Source organism: Aspergillus fumigatus, chromosome 1 (assembly GCF_000002655.1).
Source record: "Aspergillus fumigatus Af293 chromosome 1, whole genome shotgun sequence".
In the NCBI taxonomy this organism is placed as follows: domain Eukaryota; kingdom Fungi; phylum Ascomycota; class Eurotiomycetes; order Eurotiales; family Aspergillaceae; genus Aspergillus; species Aspergillus fumigatus.
Genome location: NC_007194.1, coordinates 256,022 through 283,137, shown reverse-complemented (window position 1 = coordinate 283,137; position 27,116 = coordinate 256,022). Strand labels below are relative to the sequence as shown.

Sequence of the window (27,116 nt, the reverse complement as noted above, 5' to 3'; positions counted from 1 at the left end):
AATCCAATCTATCATTCTATCGCCGTTCTCTGTTGAGACTTGGTGAATCAAGTACACGGACAAGACCGTTAAGAACAATATTAGCTCATAATGTCGGCCCGTCCTCAAAACACATGGGTATACCATGACACGGTTAGCGGGGCGCTGAAAACGGCCCTCATTGAACTGTCCGTCTGCCGCTTTCCACCGCCTGCCCCATGCCGGAGTCCCACTGCCCTTTGCGGCCTAGCGCATCCGCTTTGGGGATCGCGCCTGTGTTCTCGCTGCTTTTGCGCCCATCGCCTGCCGCCTCATGCCTCCCGCACAATCTATATAACCCCGTCCACACTCCCTTGAAAGGCGACGCACTTTCTCTTCCTCTTTCTCCAGCTGCCTGCCTCGCGCCCAGTGCACTGCCCCCTTTCCAGGATGCCGCGTTATCCAAACACTGCCCCTTTCTAGTATGGCGCTGTCCGCCTCTCCTCTTTTTAATGTCGGAGTCGCCAACAGCTCGATCTATTGGTAACTATTGCTCTGTTGGTGTCTCAGCTATTAACGTCTCCCTTGTCCATGTGCACCCTATTACATGTGGCCGCCATTAGGCCACGGGGCTCATGAGATCCATGGCGAATTGCGCCTTGTGTTGCATGGCTAGTGAATATAGATGCATTATTTTTCCTGTTTGATCTCTTCCTGATTAGAGTGCAGGGGTGTGAGGTACCATATAACGCAGGTGGAATCTCCCGCATGGCTGGAATAATCCTTCTCTTTAACTCCTCACTACAAGTCTGTGGGCGCAGCTGACCAGCGTCGCGTCCTATGCTATTCATAGCCGATCCTTGACTCACTATTCTCTGTACCCGCCAAGCCTATACTTTCACCTTAACTGCTGGCCAATAGCAAAATTGCCACATGTGTCTTTGACATGTTTTGTATCTCTGAGAGGTCTTAAATACAAGACTTAGGGGCAGCAGGCTAGCGTGGTTGGCAGAGAACACTCCATCCTCATTTCATTTCCGGGCGGACCATGTGAGCGAAGGTCAATATGTGGGCTGCTCCAGGAGTAGCTGAAATAGTAATAATTCTGCCTCAGTAGCTCTTTTCTCCCTCCATGTATACTATTAGAGCGATGAGACAATTCACCAACAGGCGAAAGTATAAGGAAGATCAAACCCGCGAGGATAGCAGTATAGGAGCTTGCTTCCTTTAACACTGGCACAATTCTTATACTCCAGCCTAATTCCCATCTCATGCCTAATACTCACCTAGTCATATTCCACCAGCAATATCCCAGTTCCCCCCTTACCCAACTATGTTGCCTGTATTTCACGCTAATAACTTTAAGACATGGACTCCCCCTTTCCGCACAAGATCCTCCTCTAAGCGCTCACGCCTACACCCTCCTTCTAATGAGCCTCCTGCCATCAAATTTCGTCAGTCACCCCTCCCTTAAGCATTGCCATTGCCTAAGCATTAGCTCCCAGCGTGGCCCCCAGCCGAGGTTTGCATTCATGCAAGTGCTGTGGCGCCATCTAGTGCCTTCCGGGCCCCCCAGTCTCCGTCCCAGGAGTTATTTAGGCTGCACTCTGCCGCGACGCCTGCCCTAATACCTGCTACATTATCTGACCTGTAGCACGCAGAGCGGCTGGAACAGTCTCTGAGAAATAAATCTAGTCCATCATCAGCTCCGGATTTAGCCACACCACGCAGAGTCCACAATACCATTGATGCCTTAATTAATGCGCCTTTTTTTCCAGAGGATGCCCTAAGATATATATCATCACCTAGTGTATCCAGCTCAGACAAGAGCTAGCAGGATTTTCCCCAAGCAGCAGACAAACAAAATAACATTCTAATTAACCCAGTGATCCTCACCAACAATGGCCCCTGGGAGACGGAAGACGAATGCCAGCATATTAACACGGACGGTAATGCCGTCATCTCGGAGCCTGTTTGTCAATATCCCGACCCTCCACTACTTCTCCGCGACACGCGTGCTGAGAATAGAAACTCTAACGTATATCCTAAAGCGCAAGAAGGAAACTCTCAGTCAGATAGCCCGCTATGCAACCAGTCACACGCACAAGTGTCTACTAATAACAACCCTAAAGCCTACATTCGTGCGTCCAGCAACCCCCTTGAGGTCCTAAACAGCAGCCAACAGTTGAAAACCCGCAAGCAAAAGTTGCAAAAGTCGCATGGACAACCACAACTGTGCAAACAGGTCAGAGGTTCTTCCGCTACCGCCTTGAAGGAGAATTCTTTTTCATCACTTCGTTCTCACTTTACATCTGTATCGGTCGATGAACGCCTACAATTTCTGTCGTGGCTGTTTGAGGGCGCACTACCACGCTGTATATCTGAATTGGATCTGGGAGTGTCTACGCATATCACATAACTAATACATTATGAGTCTCAGCCAGCTGATTCCACTGCGCTTCCTGAGACCTCTCGGAAAGACATGCTGTAGTCGTCAGAAGAGAAGGACCTTCTATTAAGGCTCAGGAGAGATGAGAAACGACCTTGGTCGGACGTGGTAAGGCTATTTTCGGACCAGTTTCCGGGTCGGAGTCCCGGCTCCATTCAAGTATTTTGGAGCATGACCCTCAAGAATAGGGCACATTAACGACGATAAACTTTCAGTCTCTTAACCTTTTTTCTGTTTCCGAGCCTACATAGTGCGATATGTAGTTGTGGAGTAATAGAGTTGGGGATGGGGCGTGGCACGACGATTGGATGAACAGCTGGCGGACGGACAAACATGGACGTAAGTCGTTGCATCCCTGGGACAAACCAGAATATCCTAAGTATTGCCGACTTCCGAACAGGGAACCGATTCCCCAGGAAAACTTCTCCCCTTGTTCAGGAGGGCTTCCCACTGGTCAGGATACTCCGCAGCCAGCAACCGAAAGTTTCCGTTTTTAGTCCACGAAATCCTCGACGTTCGCGCAATATGTATTAGCCTTAGGATACAAATCACGATACAAAATGTGGACACGAAAAACTTAGCTGCAGGGACTATCCGGGAAATATCGTTCACATGATTCTCTGATCTTCTGTCTCCATCACTCGAGTGGTAATGTCCAATAGGCGACCAAATTCTAGTCGTGCGGAGAGAGCAAAAGCAACAAACTGATTACTCAAATATCTAGATACATCGTTTCCAGCACATATCTTGCGAAGTAACTTGCTCAACCGATGCTCTTTTCCTACTCCTCAGCTTCGTGATGTTGAAATTGACGGCTGTCATAACTTCCACAATCAAAGGCCGCTTCCAATGCGCTGACCCTCGCAATTTATTTGATATTGAGCTTGAGGATGTCTCAACCCGAGAAAACAGCCCCGTTGTGAGAGAGACCGACTTGGAGGCGGACCATGAAATTGGGTCCCAACCCTGAAATGGCCTTGGTGATCGATGCGAGGATGCTTCTCCTAGTCTTGGTGCATGGGAAAAATCTGTGACAGTATTCGAAGACTCTCTGCTGATGCTACAATTTTCCGACGTAATCAGTCGGAAGCCAGGATGCCCCTGGAAATAAAAGATTGATCAATTGACCATGGGCAGGCAATCATTCATGCTTTGACATCAAGCAAGTTCTCCGTAGCACGTCAATGGCAGTACAAGCAGCCAAGATGATCCTCAGGACGGGACTCCTGGGTCAGTTCCGGGCAACTAAAATACTCATAGCGTAGACGAGTGATCATTGTCATACAGAAGCCAAGGAGAGTTCTGGAGTATCAACCTCCTGAGGCAAACATGCACCCTTGCACGATATCACGACGGTGACTCAGCCTTGTGGTGGCGTCCTCCGTCAAGCAATGGGTACCTGGTTTCATTTGGATGCGCCTGAGAATCTTGGTGATGACTAATCCAAGGAGCCAAGCCGTCAAGGGAAGGGGTCACGTGGCAAAAATGGCCGCAAGTTCCTCAAGTCTCTTTACGGATTTTCGATATCCTAGGAAATCGAAACGGACACTTCGCCCTCGCGCCTTAAATGGCAAACGCCGGCGAGAGCAACGCACAGGCAAGCGGGCTAAGCTTTAAGCCAGAATTTTTAATATTTTGCGGATCATGTTCAAGTAAAAGCAGAAGCACGTAGTATTGAAGTGAACAGCAAGCATGAACGTCCAGAATCAGAACCAGTCAACGCACACTAAGTACACAATAAATGAGATGCCAACAGGGGACCCTTGCGAGGCAAAGAAATGGGTTGATGGTGCAGAATCCCAACCTCAACGCCATAATCGACGACATCAAAACACCCAAACCGCTTGCGGATCAGCATGCAACGCTTCCGGTAGCGCATGCAGTGATTCGACTTTCCAAGGATTGCTGGACAGACATAGTGTGCCTTTCGAGGATATGCCAGCGAAACATCATGACGTCCAGAGACACTTCAACCGTCGAAGGCAGGGAAGGATCAAAATCGGAAACATGCGCTATGTGAAGCCAGTGTAATTGTGTGGGAAGCGCTGATGATTCCAATACCCTGACCAGGAGTCCCAGTCATTATTGGCGTTATTGTTCTCGTTTGACCATGATTGCTGAGGAAGGCCGTAAGAAGTGGTATGTGCAGAAGATTCTGGATTTGACCGAAGCGTCAGCTGGGACGAACCTGGACTTAGGGCTGTAGAATTGACTGGGCCAAAGCCGCTATGTTGAGCCATGAGAGTGCAGTGGCAGCAGCGGCAGGAGTGGTATGCCGACTGTATAGGTTGAGTTGATTGCAGCCAGCGAATTGTGTGTTCAGGAGATGGAACTTGGTGCTGTTTGTTCGTGTAGAGTCCGGTTGAAGGAGCCTTCATAATGCTAAAAGATAGAAGATAATCAGCATGATGGGTATAAGGGTGAGAAGAGCAGTCTTACCTGGCTCCCAAGTTGATAGATTGAGCCACCGTATATGGCGTGTGATACTGGCCATGATAGTACAGTAGGTTGGCTGACGCTTCAGATGTAGAAGGATAGAGGCTAGGTGTAAGCCTCGGCGAAGATCTTTCTGAAGGACTAGCCGGAGATGTCGTTTCGATTTGTTCTTCTGGGCTTCCACGATAGTACATTGGTTTGGCTGGCGCTTCAGATGTGGAAGGATGGGAGCTAGGTGTAAAGCCCGACGAGGGTTCTACCGAAGGACTAGTCGGAGAGATCTCTTCGATTTGGTCTTCTGGGCTTCTCACTGGATATCTCCCTCGTCCATGCTTGCTAGCTAACCAAGAAACTTAGAGGAGCTCCCAATTCAGCACCTCGTCTGGCGCTCCGGTAGCTGTAATGCCATCTGAAAGAATTAGTACATCTATCGAGATCCTTAGACTTGGTACTCACCATGGTTGCGTTGCGTTTCTACTTCCTCTTCATTCTTTCGAATTGCGATGATCTCGTCTAGGACCGTTAGTGCCCTTTCTGTTATCTTCCCAGCTTCAGCTTTCTGCTCTGCGGCCTCCAGCAACTTAGCACATGTAATTTTTCCTTTCCCAGACATGCGGAGAATATGGATCAAGAGAATGATCCGCTCTATTAAAAAATTAGTTGGGTTGGCTAGCAGATAATAATGGTGACCCACTATTAGTCAAAAGATGATGTGGTGTTTCGTGTCGGAGTCTACGTGGCCACCACTTTGGCTTTGCCTTGTCACCTCCAGAATAGGGATATAAGTGTCTCTTGTCGGGTTCAATAAGTTCAATCCAAGCTTCACCAATAACGCGCCAATCGTTTTGGGGGCAGCTGGTCAAGATCTGCCAGTACTGAACTGTTGCCTGCTGAGTGTTACTGTAGTCAGATAGGACCTCAACAGCTTTTCGCTTGCCCGGATTATCGACAGAGGCCCTGCAGCGTTTGACTGGACGGCCAGAAGACAATTAGGTGGGTTGACCTGAGAGTAGAACATCTTGGAATCTTTCGCGAAAATCTTGGGTGAACCAGGAACGAGTGTCTTTAAATAAACCAGCTCCAGTGGCCTTGATCGTACCGTCCTTGTCCTGGAAGACAACGGCCTGGAAAAGATAAGGATTGCAATGTTCATTAGCTGTTACTGATCAGAGGTGCCAGGAGTTGGAAGCCTTCTTACTATATTCTCCCATCCAATGAATTGATTTTCATGGGAAGACCTTTTAGTGGATGGGACCCGAGTGCGAGAGCTGTTGGCGGCCATGTTGCGAATCGGCTCTAGTGTATGAGGGAAGCTGTACGAGAATTCAATAAAAAAAGAGTCAGATGAGAAGTATAAGAGATCTCACGGATGAATAACCTTGAAGATGAAGTACTTCCGTAGATGCACTGGAAAGACAATAGGAAGAATGGCGACATATGTCCTAGTAGTCTGTTAATACAAAGGTGGGGATGAAGTCTTAAATAACTGCATCAATTGTAGTGCTGGGTGCTGTATGCGTCTTTCTGCTCCTCATACTCCCCACCCTTGTCAGGCTGCTGCAGACTACTCATATTAATTCTTTTTAGGACAAACGAGGGCACCATGCTACCCTCCAATCACTTTTTTAAGGACAGGTTGGAGGCAAAGAGTGTGCCGGACTAGTATTGCCTATGACTCGTGGTGCACGACAATGGTACATGCACGACAAGCTGCAGACAGGGAAGTCATGCAGGGGCGCTTGTGGGGTAGCATATCTTCCTCTGCTCTGCTAGTGCGAAGTAGTAAGGTACATGAGTTCTCTGTCCTACTTTCCGCATCTAGTGCGATATGGATTGTGTATCATGGCTGGTATGATTGCATGAACGCGAAACCCTGCAGGCCCTTGCTAAGAATGGAGTATCTTCCCTCCTGGCAGCAGTAGTCGGATGAGTCTCTTCTGGAGCACTTGAAGTAGCAACTATCCTCTCCCCTCAGCTATAACAAAGTACCAAACGCCACCATTAAGGTCAAGTCTATTCTGGTAACCAGTCCTAGTATAACGGCCCGTGTGTCTGATCAACATCCGTAATCTCACTCTTGCATGTACAAGCACTCAGGACAAGACTCGTGGTGACAAATATAACAGACTAGGCCTACCGGTACTTCCGTCCTACAGCTACAGCAGGGCCGCCTAAGGCGCAAACCGGGTGACTTCTTGTCCCAACCATGTTTCGGCGCTTCTCCAGCCCTCCTGTAGATTAATGGCGGCCTCCTGACAGCACGGTCGTTGTCTACGGGCGTATGAATGCCTGTTTCTTGCTGTAACCCATCAGCTAGTGGACGCCAATGACGATTGCTACTCCTTACACTCTCGTGTTCTTCTTTGTCCTTCTTCCTTGGAATCAGCCCTTCCCTTCCTGCCCCTGTATTTTGCCGCTTCCTAGTTTCCATCTAATATATTAGTAACTGGGGGCCATAATTATGCCCAGAGGGGACATACAGAATCCATGTTACGCTTGATGAAGATGAGTGAAGGCAGCAGAAGACTCAGTATCAGCAATGCGCTTCTTCTTAAAGCGGACGTTCAGGGCAACTAAGACAAGAAAAGTTCCCATCCATATACCAAGAATAACGTAGACGAAGGGAACCATTGCTTGAATGACGTGGATTTCATGCCTCCTTTTCTCAACGGATTGACACTATTTATGTTCTTGCCAGGGATGAAAGCAGTTTGTGACATACTCTATTATGGAGATAGGACTATCGGTTTTGTATAATACCATGATAACATCAAGCAGCAGAGCAAACACCAGTAAAAGCAAATAACAGCAACGGAAGAGTCAGATCATTCAGTGGGGACCGCTTGAAACCATTCGAGCCTTAGCGTACGAATAAGGAACATATACCCAGATATCAGCCCCTTGATAGTGAAAAAGAGCCTCAATCAGATCTTCGCTAGACTCCGGAACACGCGATTCCTTTGCTCTCATCTCAAGATCATCCAGTGGTAGAGAGACCTTGTAGAAGAAGTCGACCGTGCGTTTGCCAGTGGATCCAATATACGAAGGGCGAACTGTGAAGCGTTCTGGTTCTTCCAGGGCCTTCGCCTCGTCCTCATCGACAGCTGTACTCTGGTCCGACATACTATTGGAGCAGGAATTATCCGGTTTGGTATCCGCAGTGCAGACCTCTTGTGTATCGAGATACTCGGTCTGGACGACATATGCAACGATCTCCCCATTGACATATCTAACAGAGGTGTTCTGCCAGAAAGTAAGGAGACGGAAGCAACCTCATCGACAGTACTCACGATAATCTTATCTTCAAAAACGGGCATTTTATCGGTTAGCGAAGTTAGGTCGTCTTCGTTCCGTCCATTCCTCCTGGTGCTGATGAAGGGCCGTATGCGCTCCCAGCACCACCATATCCATAGCACGAAGACATCATACCAAGCCATCTCGATCAAGCCATGCAGCGATTGTGTAACACGCTCTGGTCAAAGGAAAGACGAATTGGTCTGTGCTAAATTACGGTGAGGACCTGGGACAAGGCTGGCGCCTTTATAGACTACGCTGCGCTCATTGAGAGCTTGCTGATGAGAATCGAATCATTTGGTTTAGCTATGTTTATTGAATCTATCCATTGGACAATCCGATACATTGTCTCTATTAATTACTTCAGGAGTTTTCCCAGTGCATCTAACCAATAAGAGTGAGGAGAGCTTATACTGGACGTTCTGTCTCCAGTGTGGTGTACCGTCCTGTCCCGTCCCGTCCTGTCCTGTCCCGTCCTGTCCCGTCCTGTCTTGTCCCGTCTATCCCTTTCCCATCTTTCCCATCATCCCCCCATCCTTACCGAGTCCTAAATGACAAAGAAAATAAACCGGGCTCTAAAGTGAGAGTCAAGCGCTGCTTTCCATCTTAGGGCGCGAGATGTTTGCATCAGGTACCCCGTATCTCGTACAGTAGGGCGTATCATTCGGTTGGACATCCCACTGTACACACCTTTTAATGTTCGGAAGAGGGCTTTTCCGTCCTCCCTAAATGGGATGTCCATCTTGATGACTCAGCGAATTTGTTTGATTGGAATTTGTCGGAAAAGATGGAGGGGTATTGGGCCCAAAGTCCACAATAAGCCAATTAAATTTCTATCAGGCCGTAACAGCACCTTGGGCCACACGAGACGACGGCTTCACAACATTCCAGTACTGGCCCATATACACTACTAGAAGTCGAGTTTTTTCTTCCGCTAAGCCTTCAAATAGTCGATTCTTGCTGCTTTGCGGCTACAGATGCGCAAATACTGACGGCTTGCAGTTGAGGAAACAAGTAGGACATATTTCCCTACCATCGGCTGCGACCTTTACAGTTCAAATAATTCTCCTCGCTTACTTGGCGGTCCGGACCAGTCATGACCAATGTTGTCGGGCAGAAGGCGCTGAACGGAGAGTGGGAGCGGATATCAAATAAATGCTTCGAGATCCAGGAAGATATGATCATGACATTCGAAGGTCAGTCCTGCAATATTGCAGATTCTGAGGGAAACCCTATTCCGAATGGGAGCCTCGGACCTACAGATGGACAAACGACAAGGGTTGTAAAGGCTGGCTACCGATGCTATGTCATGAGAGCAATGGTGAAGTTTGAAAAGACACAAGTCGATATTTGCTAGATGTAAGGAACATTTTCACTAATGAGGATCACCAATCCCCAAGATGTCAGAGATGTTGAATCCATCAGAATACCCCATCCTAATTACCAAAAGAGTGTCCTCGTTAATCTTCTTTGGCAAATACAGGGACAAACAGTTCGTTACCGACAAGCCTCCTCTTTCCTGCTCATCCCTCCATAGCTTGCTCGTCTGCATTCCGGTCCGAAATGGCTCGGGCAACTTGTCGATCATATGACGTCTCATAAATGAGAAGGAAAAATAGGGGCCTTCGCCGAATAAATTCGGATTTTCTGGGAATATGAGTCATGGCTTCTATCGCTATTCAGCTATACATACCTAAGGCTTGGGGTTCCAATCGCGGGAGTTTTGACGGCCTCTCTTCAAACGTAGGCTCGTCTCCTTGTCTATTTAGCTCTGTTGGATTTTGCTCCTGGCTACCGTTCAAAGCAATTGGGCGCCCTTCGTGCCCTGTATATTAGAATCAATTAGCAAATCGTGGACCAGAAGTTTGCAGAACAGCCTCACTTATTGGAAGGAATTCTCTTGACGTCGCTTCAGCCGGCAAATCACTGCTCTTCTTTACCGGTGCGGAGGCAGGAGAATTTTCGCTTTTGTCGTGAGGTAGATCGCGACAAATCGTCTTGGTGGCCAGAGCAAGTGACTTTTGAGGGGGGCATGATGCCCACCATTCTTCGAGCTGCTTATAGAATGGCCCAGGCGGTATTTTAGGCAGACCGTAAATGGAATATGACAGAGAACAAAGTAAAAATAATTCTGCACTTATTAAATAGACCTTTCTAGCAAAATAGCGAGCTCGACGCCTAATGCTTCGGTTTGACGATGATCTCTTTTGAAGCGATTCATCAGTTTCTGCCCAGAGCTCTACCCAGGACTTGGCTTGAATTGCCTCGACATCAGGTAGTGGATTCACGATATCAAAGAATTTATCTTCTAGGCGAGGTTTAAATTGTTTGTCGAAAAATGAGTTGTCGATTAAGTCCATTGTTCGAAGTCTCCGGACTTGGAAGCCACAAAAGACGAGATCAGACGGTGTGCGAAGAGACAGGACATGCCAGGAAGGGACGGGAAGGGAAGGGAAGGGACAGGAAAATGGGAGTTGCCCTACATTTAAGGCTGCGCGGGATGATGTCCCTTCAGCTAATTGTCAAGATCGGCACAAACATGATTTGGGGAAAGGGATATGGCCTCATGCACTGATCTCGACTACAGAAGCACTTATTTGTTGGAGACCTTTCCTGTGGCGTCATGGAAGGGCGCCTAATCAAACATCAGCCAATCTTATTTGGTAAATTCATACTTTTTGTTGCGGGAACAAACTAGGCGTGCATCCGTCTACTGTAGTAAGCCCTGGAAGAGTCCCATGACAGCTCAAGCGTGGTTAGACGCCCAGATGGGAATTGTGACGGTTGGTATATATGCGTCAAATCAACCCAGCCATTCGCTGGATACTGATCTGGAGAAAATCCAAATGCCGTGTCCCTCCATCCAAGTCCAATTAAATCTCATTTATGGATTGATAGGACGGGCTATCCAATTGTCTGACCTAACCTCCTCACGGATAGCACGGTCCGATTTGACCATGGCGCAAGTTCACAGGTACTATCACCCAGGCCAAGGCGCAATCACGATGGTGAGATAAAGAGATCTAGACTCTGTTTCGAAAATTCAATAACTATTTTTGGTTAGGAATTAGCGCCGACACCTCACCGACTATGTAGGCGATTGCCTGTGCCGCTATGCATTAGTTGCTCTTATTCCAGAGTCAGCATCCGCTAAACTGACCAACCATGACAACTCGTGTCGCAAGCTTCAGGTTTTATCAACCGCCCTTACAAGACACCATAGAATTGGTGGGCAACAAATAATGTACTTGCAAGCCAAGACGTGATTTCACATTCCATATCCCAAATTCGCAGCCTTGGAATAGTATATATTAGTTGGGGAGTCGCAAGATCAGACGGTTTATATTTGTAGTTGCCACAGAAAACTTCGAACATTACTTCCCCATTCTTCTGCATCCGCTGATTGTCTCATTATGTCACGTCGGGCTTGGGCCAATGTTATGGAAGCCATCACAGGGCGAGGCTCCAAGGTCTGGGAAAAGCTAGCCAAACCAACTGTCGGCAGGGGAAAGACGCAGTGGCCGAAGTCCCCTAGCGATCTTGAAAACCATGGCGTCCGCTTCGACTATGACGGGACCCTTGAAGAGGACGGCCAAGTTTACCACAAGTACCAGGTTCAACCTAATGCGGGAAAAATCCCCAGCTCATGGAAGGAGTGGAGGGATAAGCATGGCGGGACTCATGCCGTTATTGGGACAATCAAGATTAAGCAAGACGCAACAAAAGACGACGTTGACTCGGCTCTGAAGTCTCTCGAAGAGAAGCTCTAGTTTGTCGAAGGTTAGCATCCTTGTCCACTCCTTAAAGATACCATTATTTGCCAGTATTGGCCTATGATCTTTGTGTTTGACGTCGGAATAGCATGCCTTCCGTCAAGCTTGGTTTTCGTTGTGCGGCGTGGAAGAAAGAAAAGACTTCCTAAGGAATCGCAGATTGTTAATACCTAGCCCAACGCCTCTATGTCATGTGGACGAAACATAAGTAGGATTCTTTGTACCGGGTCCTAGCTGTTGAATTTCATCTCTTCGTTGGGAATTAGTAAATCACGTTTTTTTGACGGTAGTAACGTAGTTGCCGAAGGAATCTTAATTCCCTAGCCTCTCGCAACACATTAACAGAGAACGGGATTACGGATCATGGAAATATTTTATTCCGAATGACTTGGCAACAACATCCTCCTCAGAAGCCCGAACAGTGACCGGGCTTGCTGTAAATCATGTTTATAAATATGCCGATCCCCTGTCATTGCAGGTTTTTGAAAAGGGGACGAAAAATCTAAAGCACAGAAGAAGCTCTCTATAATATGCGGGTCCGAAACTTCTTTCGCGCTATCCGCTCTCGCCTTTTACCCTCACATAGATATCGAACGAGGCAGGTCAGGAAGATGTCAGAAACCGCTCACCCGTCGCTCATAACTTCCAAAGACGATCTATTCAAATATACCTCTGGCAGATGGATGTGTGTCTTCATTCAAATGAGTACTGCACTTTAGGCTAACGTACTATAGCCATAATGAACATTTGCGTTTGGCCGAACGTTACCTCCAGTTCGACATACCTGCTCTCCTGAACGTTATCGCTGCCGCGTCTGGCCATATGACCTCTGACATCGTTTCCTTTTCCAAGTTGGCTGAAGGTGGATTCAACCGTTTGTTTCAAGCGACCTTCAGAGATGGAAAGCATGTCATTGCTAGACTACCATATCCTTCTACGGTGCCCGAACGCTACACAGTTGCCAGCGAGGCTGCTACTTTGGACTATCTCCGGCTACATGGATTTCCTACTCCGGAGGTGTATGCTTGGTGCGCAACAAAAGCAAATCCGGTTGGTGCTGAGTACATTATCATGGAGAAGTTGGACGGCACCCCTCTGGGCGATATATGGTACTCGATGACACCAAAAGAACAACACAAAACCATGAAACAGATTGTTGAGTGGGAGGCACGATTGATGTCAATGGAGTTTCCTGCAATTGGGAGTATATACTATCAGAGGGATCTTCCAACGGGAAGAAAGGTTCCACTATCTGGGCAGCTTGCCAGTGAGTTCTGTATAGGACCAATGGCACATTACAGTTGGTGGCACGGAGAAAGAAGCACGCTTGATATTGACAGAGGCCCCTGTGAGTTGATCGTATGAGGAAAGCACTTGGTGCAACTCATTAATTACTAATAGGGTCTTCATCAAGCGATATATTTCGTGCAGTTGGTAGACGGGAGATGACTTGGGTCAAAGCCTGTGCGAAACCTCGTCTTCCTTATGAGCGCCTATATAGGGAGATATACGGGTTTTGCCAAGTCTCCCCTAATCGTCACATTGAGAATCTGTCCGAGTATTTAACCTTGGCGCCTTGTCTCGGTTTCAGGATGGGTTCATCACTGGATCGGCCGGTCATCCGACATCCTGATCTTCAACCGAATAATGTTCTCATATCAGATGCGAATGAGGTTGTCGGATTAGTTGATTGGCAGCATTGCACTATCCTTCCCCTTGGGCTTGCAGCTGGTATACCGAAATATTTCCAAAATTATGGTGACCCTGATTCGGAAAAGCTGATAGAGCCCCGAATCGATCTCCCATCGAACTTCGAGACTTTGCCCGAGTCTGACCAGTTCGCGATACGGGAGGCTATCCGAAAAAGGCTGGTACATTTCCTTTATGCCGCTTTCACGAAGCGGCTGAATGAAGAACATTATGACGCAATGTTTGACGAGTCCGCTATCTTGCATCAGCGTCTTTTCAAGAGTGCGGGTAGTCCTTGGGAAGGGGACTCGATAACTCTAAAGGCTGACATGATCCGCGCCGTACAATGCTGGACGAGTCTGATCTCAGCCCACTCTGTCGGATATGGCCGGGAAACATGTAGCACGCCCACAGTCACATACCCAGACAGAGTTGTCCGTGATATTCTGGCTTTAGACGCGCGACAGAGAGAAGCTGACGTCGCAATGGATCAAATGCGGGATGTTTTAGGTATCGACATTCTGGGCTGGGTGCCAAATGACGAATACGAAACTGCGAAAGAAAAAGCGCGTGAGTTAAAAGCCAAGATGCTTGACGCGGCCGAGACCGACGAAGATAGAATAGGGATTCAAAACCACTTTCCCTTTGACGATTTTGATGAGAACTCCTGAAAGTGGCTCCTTTGATGTGACAATCCTCATGAAGTCATCCCTCTGGATCATCACAGTTTCACGATAGTTTGTCCCGAGGAATCTCATTGGCCGGGAAATTTTTTTCAGCTTGTTGAATCTCCTTCTAATGCATATTAGGACTAGCGGGTTAGGACGCAAGATGCGTACCTGACCGCCGAAGTTCAATAATGCTACGAGAAATATCTGCTTGGCAGGCAAGGCGTTTAGGATGAGCCGTAACTCGTATGTGTTATTTACCATTCGGCGCCCACGCATCCACACAAAGTGGCTCATCTACCCACGCAAAATGCGAAATCCCATCCTTTCTAGTCTTACCAACAAGGAATAACACGAAATCAAAACCAGAAATAGAAATTAAATCAATTCAAGACAAGGCGATTGGTACAGCACGCTGATAGCCATGCGACCCAGATATAGGACTACTTGGGAGTCACTGCAAGGGTCTAGGAGAACCATGGCCTGCACACACTGTGGCCTCTGTATGTTCCTGCATTATTCCGGCCAACCCTGATCTATCAAGCCATTCTTTTCAGGGATGGAGGACTGGTCTTCACATTTTCTGAAATGGTGGCCTCGAAAGATCGTGGCCCAGGCGCGGATATAACGCTGCCTTCATCTCTTTACGCATAGTAGAAATCGCTGGTCCCCCATTATAAAATTTAAACCCCTCATACGAATAGAGTGAACGCGAGGAACCATGCTGGATACTAAAATAGGTACGACGCATCCAAAACTGAAAGAGAGCTCCAGGCCAAGCAGAAAGTCAATTCGCCAGAAGCGAGACCGTCGCAAAGCCGGCTTAATGAAAAAAGCTTCCGAGTATAGCAAGATGTGCGGCGCCGATGTTTGTTTAGGTATACGAACAAGAGACACCGGTCGCGTTTATATATTTTCCGCGGATGCTTCGGGATTTTGGGGATTTGTTGGAGCACAGTTGGTATCACCTCCCCGACATGCATATCTCTTCAATAGCTGATTCGCTTAGGGATCCTATTATCCAACCCCGAGTCAGATCACTGACAAGGACATTGGCAAGTCAGGAGATCAAGAGCTGTCTCCCACTCATTAGAGGCGGAACCGGAAACGACCTGGATTCGCACGTGACGCTCTGTGGACCTTTTCATCCAACCAGCCAACCAGTGGATTTTGAAGAAATGGCCGCATCATCTGCCTGGGTCCTTTGTCTATCTACAAAAGAGACGACAAAAACCGGCTCACAATCAGTGCCCCAAAATTAGACAGCGAGTAGGCCAAATAGTACTCCACCTGTGTCCATAACAATATAACAAACTCCCACAGCTTATCAATTACGGCTTTCTGCCTCCTGTCCGTGTTTGCACATAAGAGAGCCGTAACAAATTTCTCGAAAACATCCAGCTCATCAAAATCATTGATGCGGACTGGTTCAATCCCTCCCTGTCGCTTGACAGTAAACTCCTTTTCTTAGGAGACGCATAAACAGGATGTCTGCTGCCGTTCCCCGCTGGATCTTGATACCAGTAACCAAACAATACGCCCCGTTCAAAATAATGGAGTTGGGGAACGCATGGGAGGGAGACTCTGGGTATCGTCGCTGCAAGACTGAGTGGCACTAGGAGAACCAGTCGACAGTTCAATCAACCGAATAGGGGCGTCAGGATCGTGCGGCATGTTGATGATAGCTGGCTATTTCCAGCCTTTCTTCTTGGATTCGGCTTTTCCTTTTGACGTCTGGGATCTAGGACGTCGATTAGTATTGCTGACCTGGAGAACTGAAGCACATACGCCTAGTGTTTTTCTGCGGCTTCATTTTCAGCTATCTCCTATGGTGAAGTGCCACTCAGGAAAGGGACAGCCGCTACCTTTATGCACCTGGCAGCCCAGCTATTCATTGTCACTATCTTCCAACTTCGCTGCACTCACGAGTTATTGGCAGCAACGTCACCAGCTACAATTCGACCTTGCTTATCAGCTTGAGCTTGTTCTTCTCTTTTTAGGAGCTGCCGCAGTTTGCGTCACATTCACTGATGATGGTTGGAACGTCTTCCGACCATTAGCTGGTGATGGTTAGGGGTCACAGGGGGCAGCAGGAGCAAGGCATGGTTCGCTACTGTACCATGAGTGGTGAAGCTGGCTATGTCTAGCTGATTTGTCGGATCAATGGACGCCTTGCTCCTGGATACTCGGACCTTGCCGTCTCCAACAAGACAAACAGCGGCGGTATCCTGCCTCCGCGGCCATCGAGAGCCAACCGTTTGAGTTGCCTATGAAGCTGAAGCATGATTCAGCCGGGGTATCTGCCTTGGACATGGACCATCTGACGTGCCAGGGCCTCTACAAGCATCGAACGCCAACCAAGAACGTATGTTGGTCGTGCATGCACCACTTGTTCTGTCACAGCCACCTGTATGTGCACAAATTTAGAACTCTTGCGGGTTCCAGATGGCAACCTGCCTAGCGCTGAAGTTGCTTCACGTTCAACAGTTCTTCGGGGTCTTCCTATCGGTGTCAGGTGGACGTTCTCGAAAATGACAGTAAGGCGCTCGGAGCATGTCAGGCACGAAGAAGACTTAAAAGGCCATCTTACCCTCTTCCTGTCGGACTGCTCTCTTGTTTCTGGAGACTACCCTTTCCTAACATTACAAACGGTTTGCTCTTATACCAAGATGAGACAGCCCGAGTCGTATCGAGGTATCACTTTTGGTTATCAAAGAAATCTGCGCTGCCGCTAACGTCTGTAAGGGTAAATAGACAAGCATGATGTGGACAGCTCGCGAATCGTTTAGTTAAACATGGGTTTTCAGGTTTCCCTTCCTAAGCTTTGTTTCAGGCGCGGTTCTCTTACTACGGATGTTGTGAAGAAATACGATAGCTGTCTAAGTTGCTCTACACAACATATCCAGCCGTGATAAGCAAGAAATGACATGCGCTTCCAGAGGGACTTCAGCGCTAGGTAGATAAACTGGCTTGTGACGGAGTAGCGCTAATGACGACAAACAGATCGCCTACTGACAGTAGGCGACTCGGCGGACTGGCGGAGGGGCGGTATGAAGACAGGTTCTTACCAGCTTGTTCGTTGACCTGCTGAGCAAGCCTATTTACTAAGCTGACAAACGCAAGCCGTAGAGGCTGAAACTCCAATACTAGGTCAAATTGGTCAGGATACATCGCTCAGGTACTGACGTTCGACCCTCATGCCCCGCGCGTTGACAGGACCTGGGCGCGCGGGCCTAGGTCCGGAGAACGCTCGGATTAGTATGGCTGAATCTCGGCATTGCTTAGGCCTCCCCATATCCCAGGCACACAAGTTTATAGCTGGCTGATCCGTAGGCCACCTTTCACGTCTCACGCATATGGCTATGCCCCGCATATCTTAGGAAGTAACGGCGAAGTTTCTAAGAGCATCTCTTCGATTGCTACTATGCATCTCATTCTCTTCAATGCCTTGCGGGTTTAGAGACCCTCTCAGAGGAGGTAGGGGACATGGGAGTTACACTAAAGTCATGTGTTCAGGCTGGCAGAGACCCAGATTTTGCCTTGGAGATCGGGAGCTTAATGGTTCACTTCCAATATTACCAACTTCAATCATTAGTTTGGTCGTAGCTGGCGGAAAATGCAAACTTCACTGGAAAGAACCACTGAAACAGCGATAGTGTTTGGTCTGATAGATATCCTACACTCGGTGACCCTATTCGTATCAACTGCCCCAGGGATGCTCGCGATCTCTTCGAAAATGACCCTAGCAGTTCCTCGATATGCACCTTCTCGTCCTCAGCCAAGCCTACCCGGCGCCTGTGAAGCTGCATTGGTCATCAAACGCGCATTTGGATCTTGAAGGAACACCTGTCTCTAACTGCAAGTTAGAGGAATATTCACGTCGGTAATGGGAAAGCCGCTTGAGGATCACTCATTTACGTGCGGTCATGGCCACACTTTTCCGTGGGCCTCAGGATGGCGGTGCGCGGCCTGGCAGCGATTGCATCACGAATCTACGAAGTTATAGTATTCGATGACACGGTTAGCGGGGCGCCAGAAACGGCCCTCATTGAACCGCCCCTCTGCCGCTTGCCACCGCCTGCCCCATACCGAAGTCCCACTGCCCCTTGCGGCCTAGCGCGTCCGCTTTGGGGATCGCGCCCGTGTTCTCGCCGCTTTTGCGCCCATTGCCTGCCGCCTCATGCCTCCCGCACAATCTATATAACCCCGTCCACACTCCCTCGAAAGGCAACGCACTTTCTCTTCCTCTTTCTCCAGCTGCCTGCCTCGCGCCCAGTGCACTGCCCCCTTTCTAGGATGCCGCGTTATCCAAACACTGCCCCTTTCTGGTATGGCACTGTCCGCCTCTTCTCTTTTTAACATCGGAGTCGCCGACAGCTTGATCTATTGGTAACTATTGCTCCGTTGGTGTCTCAGCTATTAACGTCTCCCTTGTCCATGTGCACCCTATTACATGTGGCCGCCATCGGGCCACAGGGCTCATGAGATCCATGGCGAATTGCGCCTTGTGTTGCATGGCTAGTGAATATAGATGCATTGTTTTTCCTGTTTAATCTCTTCCTAATTAGAGTGCAGGGGCGTGAGGTACCACATAACGCAGGTGGAATCTCCCACACGGCTGGAATAATCCTTCTCTTTGACTCCTCACCGCAAGTCTGTGGGCGCAGCTGACCAGCGTCGCGTCCTATGCCATTCGTGGCTGATCCTTAACTCACTATTCTCTGTACCCACCGAGCCTACACTTTCACCTTGACTGCTGGCCAATGGCAAAATTGCCGCATGTGTCTTTAGCATATTTTGTATCTCTGAGAGGTCTTAAATACAAGACTTAGGGGCAGCAGGCCGGCGTGGTTAGCAGAGAATGCTCCATCCTTATTTCATTTCCGGGCGGACCATGTGAGCGAAGGTCAATATATAGGCTGCTCCAGGAGTAGCTAAAATAGTGATGATTCTGCCTCAGTAGCTCTTTTCTCCCTCCATATATACTATTGGAGCGACGAGACAATTCACCGATGGGCGAAAGTATAAGGAAGATCAAACCCGCGAGGATAGCAGTATAGGAGCTTGCTTCCTTTAACACTGGCATAATTCTTGTACTCTAGCCTAATTCCTATCTCATGCCTAATACTCACCCAGTCATATTCCACCAGCAATATCCCAGTTCCCCCCTTACCCGACTATGTTGCCTGTATTTCACGCTGATAACTTCAAGACATGGACTCCCCCTTTCCGCACAAGATCCTTCTCTAAGCGCTCATGCCTACACCCTCCTTCTAATGAGCCTCCTGCCATCAAATTTCGTCAGTCACCCCTCCCTCAAGCATTACCATTGCCCAAGCATCAGCTCCCAGCGTGGCCCCTAGCTGAGGTTTGCATTCATGCAAGTGCTATAGCGCCATCTAGTGCCTTCCAGGCCCCCCAGTCTCCGTCCCAGGAGTTATTTAGGCTGCACTCTGCCGCGATGCCTGCCCCAACGCCCACCACATCATCTAACCCGCAGCACGCAGAGCGGCTAGAACAGTCTCTGAGAAATGAACCTAGTCCATTATCAGCTCTGGATTTAGCCACGCCACGCAGAGTCCACAATACCATTGATGCCTTAATTAATGCGCCCTTTTTTCCAGAGGATGCCCTAAGATATATATCGTCACCCAGTGTATCTAGCTCGGACGAGAGCTGGCAGGATTTTCCCCAAGCAGCAGACGAATAAAATGACATTCTAATCAACCCAGTGATCCTCACCAACAATGGCCCCTGGGAGACGGAAGACGAATGCTAGCATATTAACGTGGACGGCGATGCTATCATCTCGGAGCCTGTTTGTCAATATCCCGACCCTCCACTACTTCTCCGCGACACGCGTGCTGAGAATAGAAACTCTAACGTATATCCTAAAGCGCAAGAAGGAAACTCTCAGTCAGATAGCCCGCTATGCAACCAGTCACACGCATAAGTGTCTACTGATAACAACCCTGAAGCTCATATTCGTGCGTCTAGCAACCCCCTCGAGGTCCTAAACAGCGGCCAATAGTCAAAAACCCGCAAGCGAAAGTTGCAAAAGTTGCATGGACAACCACAACTATGTAAACAGGTCAGAGGTTCTTCCGCTACCGCCTTAAAGGAGAATTCTTTTTTATCGCTTCGTTCTCACTTTACATCTGTATCGGTCGATGAACGCCTACAATTTCTGTTATGGCTGTTTGAGGGCGCACTACCATGCTATATGTCTGAATTGGATCTGGGAGTGTCTACACATATCGCACAACCGACACATTATGAGTCTCAGCCAGCTGATTCCACTGCGCTTCCTGAGACCTCTTAGAAAGGCATGCCGTGGTCGTCAGAAGAGAAGGATCTTCTATTAAGGCTCAAGAGAGACAAGCAACGACCTTGGTCGGACGTGGTAAGGCTATTTTCGGACCAGTTTCTGGGTCGGAGCCCCGGCTCCATTCAAGTATTTTGGAGCACGACCCTCAAGAATAGAGCACATTAACACGGTATGCTTATCAGCCTCTTTTTATGTTTCCTGTCCCCGAACCCACATAGTGCGACATGTAGTTGTAGAATGACAGAGTTGTGAATCCTCTCCTCCCCACTTCCCTCTTTGTGAGGACTTCCCACAGATCAGGATGATATCCTGAGTTCGACAAAAACTGTAAAAGTCACTTTTGTCTCCATTGTACGTGTTCTCAGGCGCCTACATGTAAAGGATGGCTTGAAGGCCTTACCACCCTGATGATGATCCAGCATTAACTTCTGAGGACAACGCTGACGCGCCTAGTTCTGTAAGCGCGATCCATTCTGTTTTTGCTTTTGGGCGGCTCCTGCGCCAGCTAATGTATTGATTAGTCATTAGTATTGGAAAGTAAAGTTAACTAGTGGCGGCTTTGAGAGTAGTATATATATCCCTTGTTTCCCCTTGTAAACTTGTCGATTCCTCAACTTAAACTGTACAAAAGCTTACACCCAGAAAACAAAACCGCCTTTTAGAACGCATTCAATGCAGGGTATGATGAGGGGAGAATATAACAGTTGCTTCCAGTCCCCACAACTGTCTTTGGTCAGCGAAGAATTATCTCTCAAGCTAAAATATACTGAGGCCTAAGTACTAGATCATCTGTGATAACAATACTCTCCAACTGGAAGATTAATAACTTGACGAGGCGCTGGAAAAGAGCCGCAAATACTGGTACCAGCTTGCAGCTTCAGCCTATGAGATTCGGGGTTCTGGTTTGATTTGAGAGTTCGTAAATCCTTGCCACGCTCTTCATAGGATTCCGAAACTCCAACCCCGCTCTGAAAGACACCATGTTCGCCCTTTTGGGATCTCTCCAACACCTAGCCTTTGCTTAGAAGGTTCCTGTACTTGGAGACTACCAGCAGATCAGGACTGTGATAGACTCAAGAAAGAAATTCCACATCTCGCTTTGCTACAAGTCGGCAACGATACTGCTATGCCTTTCACCTTCACTGAGGATACCTTCAGTTCGTGGAATGGAATCGGAGAAGAAAATTGCACTGGGGCCAGTTATCTAGGAATTCTTGCAATTGGATGGTGTTATGTTTTATCTGCACAGCTGGTTGAGACGCAAGGAGAGAAGGCTTCTATACAGTACACTAATTCTAAGGCTGGGTACAATAATGAAGGATTCACGCATGTGCCTTCAAAATATGCTAAAGCGCGAAGTAGAACTGGGTTTAAGGGATGAAAAAAGAATACAAACAAGCATGAGTACAGTACATAATCAGTTGATCAGAGAGTCCTGAAAGTGAGCATTTATATCGTCTGCCTCTGCATTTGCTTCAGTCATGATACTGTGGTTGTCCCCTTTGATTAGGCTGATCTCTGCCGCTGCATCAAGCAACTCTGCCAGCTTGGAGACTCCTTGTCAACAGTCAAGAATATCCACATGGACCAGGCATCAAGCGTGGGTTATGGGGACATAACTTATGGGGTCAATATGAATCGCAACAATCAGTGCCAATAAATCCACTCGGCGGTACCGGCCAATATTTTCTGAACGAACCCCAAGGCCATCGAGGACTTTGCCCACCGAGTCCTGCACACAGGGACGGCTTTCAGTAAAGAACTGACCAGTCCATCCTCTTGGCAAATGATGCAGCGCTTCATACTACCGGGGGTGCTCGAAAGGCGGCCGACGGAGATGGGTGTCCATCCAGAGATTGCCAGATGTCTTTGATGGCGTGTTGGTTTAGCACTGGGTGGGGACCTTGCATCAGTAACAGCGCGTTGATCAATTGTTGAACTATTTTGACTCATCATCGACCACTCCCTCACCTTCATTTGGCTGGGGATCTCAATTGGACTGGGGAAGAAGTACACATTAGGCTGGAAGGATGGACAAGGATGCGGACTGGCGATCAAAACTCAGGAATTGTTGGACCATTTGCTTATCATCCAGCGTTCATCAACATCGTCAATGCAATGTTACTACGGGCAGACTAGAGGGGACTGTTTCGGGCCACTGTGGTCTTCAACAACAGACATGAACTAATAGAGTCAAGATAATCGCTGACTCGCTGGCCCATGCAAGTCACGTCGCTCAACCGACGGGTCCTCTACAAATGAGATGCTGAAGTTGTTGAGCCCGGTAAGCGCCCGGAAGATGTTCCAAGACATGGGTCTTGACAAGAGCTTATCTTTCCGAAATTGCACCGCTCCCTTGAAGTGATGATCTGGAACCTTTGCGCATACAAAAAAAAAAAAAAAAAAAAAAAAAAAAAAAAAGGGTTCGACAGCATGACACCGCTGATGGTAGCATACTCCAAGACAATGAGGGCACCCGGTCCCAGCGGACAGCCCGAGTCGGTCGTTCATCCGATTTTGTTCAACGATTTGAGGGATTTGCTTCCGTTGTCGTCATCGTCATCGCTGGATAATGGTACTGTGTACCGTATTAGCGTTCTACTGCTACCGCTCTGCAGCAAGTCAGTAAAGCGACCTTTCGGAACACTGTGGTGGGCAGAGTATAGGAGACTTGGGGGGAAATGATTCCAAAGAGGTGCTGAGATAGGTAGATGACGGCCATCCATTGACTACCGAACCCCATGTTCGTGAGTAAATGGCTGATGTTCAACCGGTAGTGCCCACAGCTGTTCAACAAGCAAATGAAGCAATGACAGCTAGCCACAGGGCCCGAAATATCCAAGTAAAGAACGGACGGTGGTCTGAAGGGCGCTCCTTGACATTTAAGTCATTCCGCACCCGAGGGTGAAGAGGCCAGGCCTCACCAGCCCTTTGGGAAAAGGTTTTCAAGGTAAGACTAGGTCTCCTCTGACATATGACTACAGTACCATGAGTCAGTTGTCAGAAAATCTGAGTCCCGGTCGTCCCCATCCAGCGCTGGAAGAATGATTGGTTTTGATTTACAACCGCTCCCGGGTGGCCTTGAACCACCTACTTCAATCGAGCCAGACGTGATCAAAATTCACGATTACTCGGAGAAATATCTGTGGGTGCTGAACAATAACGGCAGCATCTCCTTCAACCGCGGCGAAAGTCCAATTAGCACGCAGCTTTGCGAGAAAGTAAGCCGACTCTTCACTACCCCAAGACCGCATGTGCTCGAGGGCCCTTCCATCAGTTGGGTGCAGGTTGTCCTTTTCGCAAGAGACTCGCCTGAGCACTTGAACGAAAATGGGCCTTTGAGAGTCGGGGATAGCACAATTCAGCTTTCAGAAAAGGACCGCGATGAGATTCTCTCCGGAGGGCCATGCCGGTATCTCGGCCCATGGCCCGTGGAGGGGGACTGTCAGAGAGAACTGGTACTAGTGAACGAAGATCTGGATGTCGTCTGCAGGGTGAAACATACGCTTTTAAAAGGTCAGAAATCTGCTGATGATCTTGTGGGCTGGTGTTAATACGACCTTTACGGATGCAGTCGTCGAATCACTGGATGCCCTGTGCCAGAAGCTCTCATTCCGTGGAGATCTCCTCTCGCGGACTCCGAATGAGCAACGCCAGCCGAGCACTTTTGAATCCGGCACTTCATCTGATATCTGTAGTATGACTGAGACCGCTCTAATTCTGGTCCAACGTTTGGGTTTAACTAACTACTACAGCTATTGAGTACATCGCACCAAGAGCTGCAGAAATCTCAATTAGGAAAGACGCTTCAGGAGTCGAATCGGCTGGCCAAGAATGCAACGTGGAACCTGCCGCTGGCTTCCCTCACAGCCCACCACATGGATCTCGCGATTCCTCTCAAGCCACTGAGTCTGATCATTCAAATTCGACAGCGGATGAGAAATACGGTGTTGTGGCAGTGGTCCAGCAATCAAGACGCGAAGTCAGCGGTTCCAAGGGAGACTATTCCAGATATCAGGCCACTGAAGACCTGGTCCTGCATGCTTCTCAAGGCAGCTTGATAAGTACACCGACACCCATTCCCCCGTTTATTAGGAAACTGGTTGAGTAAGGTTGTGCCAGAACCCTCATAATTCTTGTACTTATAATAGCAGTGCTCTGGAAAACCCCAAGAATTCACGACTAATCGGCTGGTCCGATGACGGCACCTCCTTTATCATCCATAATCGGAAAGACTTCGTGAAGCAGGTACTCCCAAGTATCTGTCCAGGCAAAACGTATAAAAACTTCCTTTCCCTTCTCTGGCAATATCATTTCCACCTCAAGCATCCCTCGCCAAATACGGATTGGAGTAGCACAGACGAGAGAGAATACCTTAACCACCACTTTCACCGCGGCGACGAAGAAAGCCTAGCATGCATCCAGGCGCGCTGGAAGAAAAGCCCTGTGCCTCGCACGCGGGCAGGGGACTTAGCTAGTCCATCGTCTTCGGTGCGAGTCACAAGCTTTCATAATGGAGGTGACGGAAGGGGCAATTCTCAGGATGGCCTAACAGCTAAGAGAACCGGAAGTCCAGGCGTCGAATCCTGCAAGAGACGGAGGATTACAGGTTAATACAAGGACCAGAAGAGATCCGACATCCACTCAGGGGCACTTTGCACCATCATTCTGTGGAACTTCTAGTATATATGCCCTGCTCAATTAGCATTCCTGACGGAGGATCTCTTTCTGCTCTTCAAGATGAGGCAACTTACACGACAGTTGATCGGATGGCCAGTGACCCACCCTTCCACTCCGGTCCTTTGCCTTTTTTCGGCCCGATTATATATATTCGAAGCTAGGGACATGGTTACTACTGACGCATATGGGCAAACTGTTGGAGGGAACGCCAGTCGCACCGGATCACCCTTAGAATGTAATACGCCGTCCTAGAGATGGATTTTCCTGCCTGTACTATTCATGAGAGGAGACCCTAGTAGATTAAGGGCTTTCATGGCTTTGCCCTTATCCTTTCAAATGGGATTGATAATCGAATGTACACTGCCCAGTTTGACACCTCCTTTCGCCCTGGTAGAGCCAGGTTTATTTCCAAAATCCCAATGCAAGATTTATCTATATGGACCATTAATATTATCGGTGTGTAGTGTGCTGGTCTCTGTGTGATGTTTAACTTAGTAGTCGTATTAGCGGATCGAACCCTGGGTACATATAGGTCCGCAGGTTCTTTGGTATTGACCGTTAGCCAAAACTCATTAGCTCTTGTATACGGGGGACATGCTTTAAGATTTGCCTTGCATTGTTACGTAAGTCAAGCCAAGGGGCGAGGATATAACCACTTCTGCCACCCTTAGGAAATTGTCCTACCCTGCCTATGTTCCTCACGTCTTCCTTTAAGCTACACCATCTCATCATATTCCTTCGTCACTTGCCCTTCAACATGGCAGATTCTCCTGCGAAGTCGGACTTTGCTACCGTTTGTCCATGTGGAGTATCTGTACGGAACTGCCTTGACACGCTCGCAGAGTTGAAAAAAGTTAAGAATGTGAATCAGTCGACTGATCGGGATATTTGTCACCTTCAACTACTCGGGGAGAAGCTGCATTGGTGGGCAGCGAGATGGGACACACCAGGAGTCAACATATCCGCTTCACTGTCTCCCGACGTCCAAATCCAGTGCTCCCTAAGCATTATTTCTGGTTTGGTAAACCAACTACCGCCAACTTATGAGGACAATTACGACGAAACCAGAGCTATCATAGAACAACAGGAGATGGCTTTCTCGAATGAAGCAGTTCAAAAGCGGTTCAAGAGCATTTTACAAGACATCGTGATCAACTGAGGGAATTAGAGGGCTTCCTTCCGTCTGGCTTTGCTCTGAATGGTGCAGTCATTTCAACCAAGCTCTATCTGCTAGTTCCCAAAAGCTCATCGCATTGAGTCGCTAAGTGTCAAAAGACGGTCTTGTCCTGGGACAGGTCTACAAATGGATTATTGGACATGATTGGAAGAGCTAGCTTCATTTGCAAAAGCTCAGTTTTTTCGTTATAGTTTCATACTTTCTTGTATTTTACCCTCTAGTTACTAGCATTGATAATCGAAACTTGCGAGTAGCGCGGCCCTCTGCCCTATGACACCGGAAGCATATATAGGAGCCTGATCACAGAGCACTTAATGTGGTTCGAAGAGGCTCACTTTATAGTCTTCATTCTCTACATAATGTGGTTTGAAATGGCTTTCTACTTTGTCTCTATTCTCTATCTAATTTGGTTCCTATTTATCTTTTTTCTTTTGTGCGCCTATTACTATCTAGCACCGGTTAAGAACCCAAGGAAGCAAGCAAAGCCTGCATCAACAGATGAGGCAGGCTGTAGCTCCGCCGGAGCTAATACAAGCACCTCCAGATCGACTCCTCCAATTGCAACAATAACCGAGGATGATATTGATTCTGAGCTTTGTCACGCTGGAGTGTACTTTGCGGACGATTATCCAACTAGTAAGCACCTAGTACCAGTACAGCACAC

At 48.2% G+C, this 27,116-nt stretch overlaps 5 protein-coding genes across 5 annotated transcripts; 3 read left to right on the top strand and 2 right to left on the bottom strand.

Moving 5' to 3' along the window:
• Positions 1–5,196: 5,196 nt before the first annotated feature.
• On the bottom strand, positions 5,197–6,125 carry AFUA_1G00780 (DUF2841 domain-containing protein; the record flags this gene model as incomplete). Its single annotated transcript, XM_744737.1, has 5 exons — positions 5,197–5,252; positions 5,300–5,488; positions 5,538–5,743; positions 5,794–5,906; positions 6,042–6,125. 5 exons carry the CDS (start codon positions 6,123–6,125, stop codon positions 5,197–5,199), a joined length of 648 nt encoding a protein of 215 aa, XP_749830.1.
• A 1,547-nt stretch (positions 6,126–7,672) lies between these two features.
• Positions 7,673–8,280, bottom strand: AFUA_1G00770 (uncharacterized protein; the record flags this gene model as incomplete). The annotated part of the gene is made up of 2 exons (XM_744736.1): positions 7,673–8,086; positions 8,134–8,280. 2 exons carry the CDS (start codon positions 8,278–8,280, stop codon positions 7,673–7,675), a joined length of 561 nt encoding a protein of 186 aa, XP_749829.1.
• Positions 8,281–11,550: 3,270 nt separating this feature from the next.
• Positions 11,551–11,907, top strand: AFUA_1G00760 (uncharacterized protein; the record flags this gene model as incomplete). Its single annotated transcript, XM_744735.1, has 1 exon — positions 11,551–11,907. One exon carries the CDS (start codon positions 11,551–11,553, stop codon positions 11,905–11,907), a length of 357 nt encoding a protein of 118 aa, XP_749828.1.
• A 614-nt stretch (positions 11,908–12,521) lies between these two features.
• Positions 12,522–14,270, top strand: AFUA_1G00750 (phosphotransferase family protein; the record flags this gene model as incomplete). Its single annotated transcript, XM_744734.1, has 3 exons — positions 12,522–12,595; positions 12,645–13,258; positions 13,342–14,270. 3 exons carry the CDS (start codon positions 12,522–12,524, stop codon positions 14,268–14,270), a joined length of 1,617 nt encoding a protein of 538 aa, XP_749827.1.
• Positions 14,271–23,639: 9,369 nt separating this feature from the next.
• AFUA_1G00740 (uncharacterized protein) lies at positions 23,640–24,706 on the top strand (the record flags this gene model as incomplete). The annotated part of the gene is made up of 3 exons (XM_744733.1): positions 23,640–24,089; positions 24,112–24,325; positions 24,351–24,706. The coding sequence occupies 3 exons, from the start codon at positions 23,640–23,642 to the stop codon at positions 24,704–24,706; spliced, it is 1,020 nt and encodes a 339-aa protein (XP_749826.1).
• Between the last annotated feature and the right edge of the window lie 2,410 nt (positions 24,707–27,116).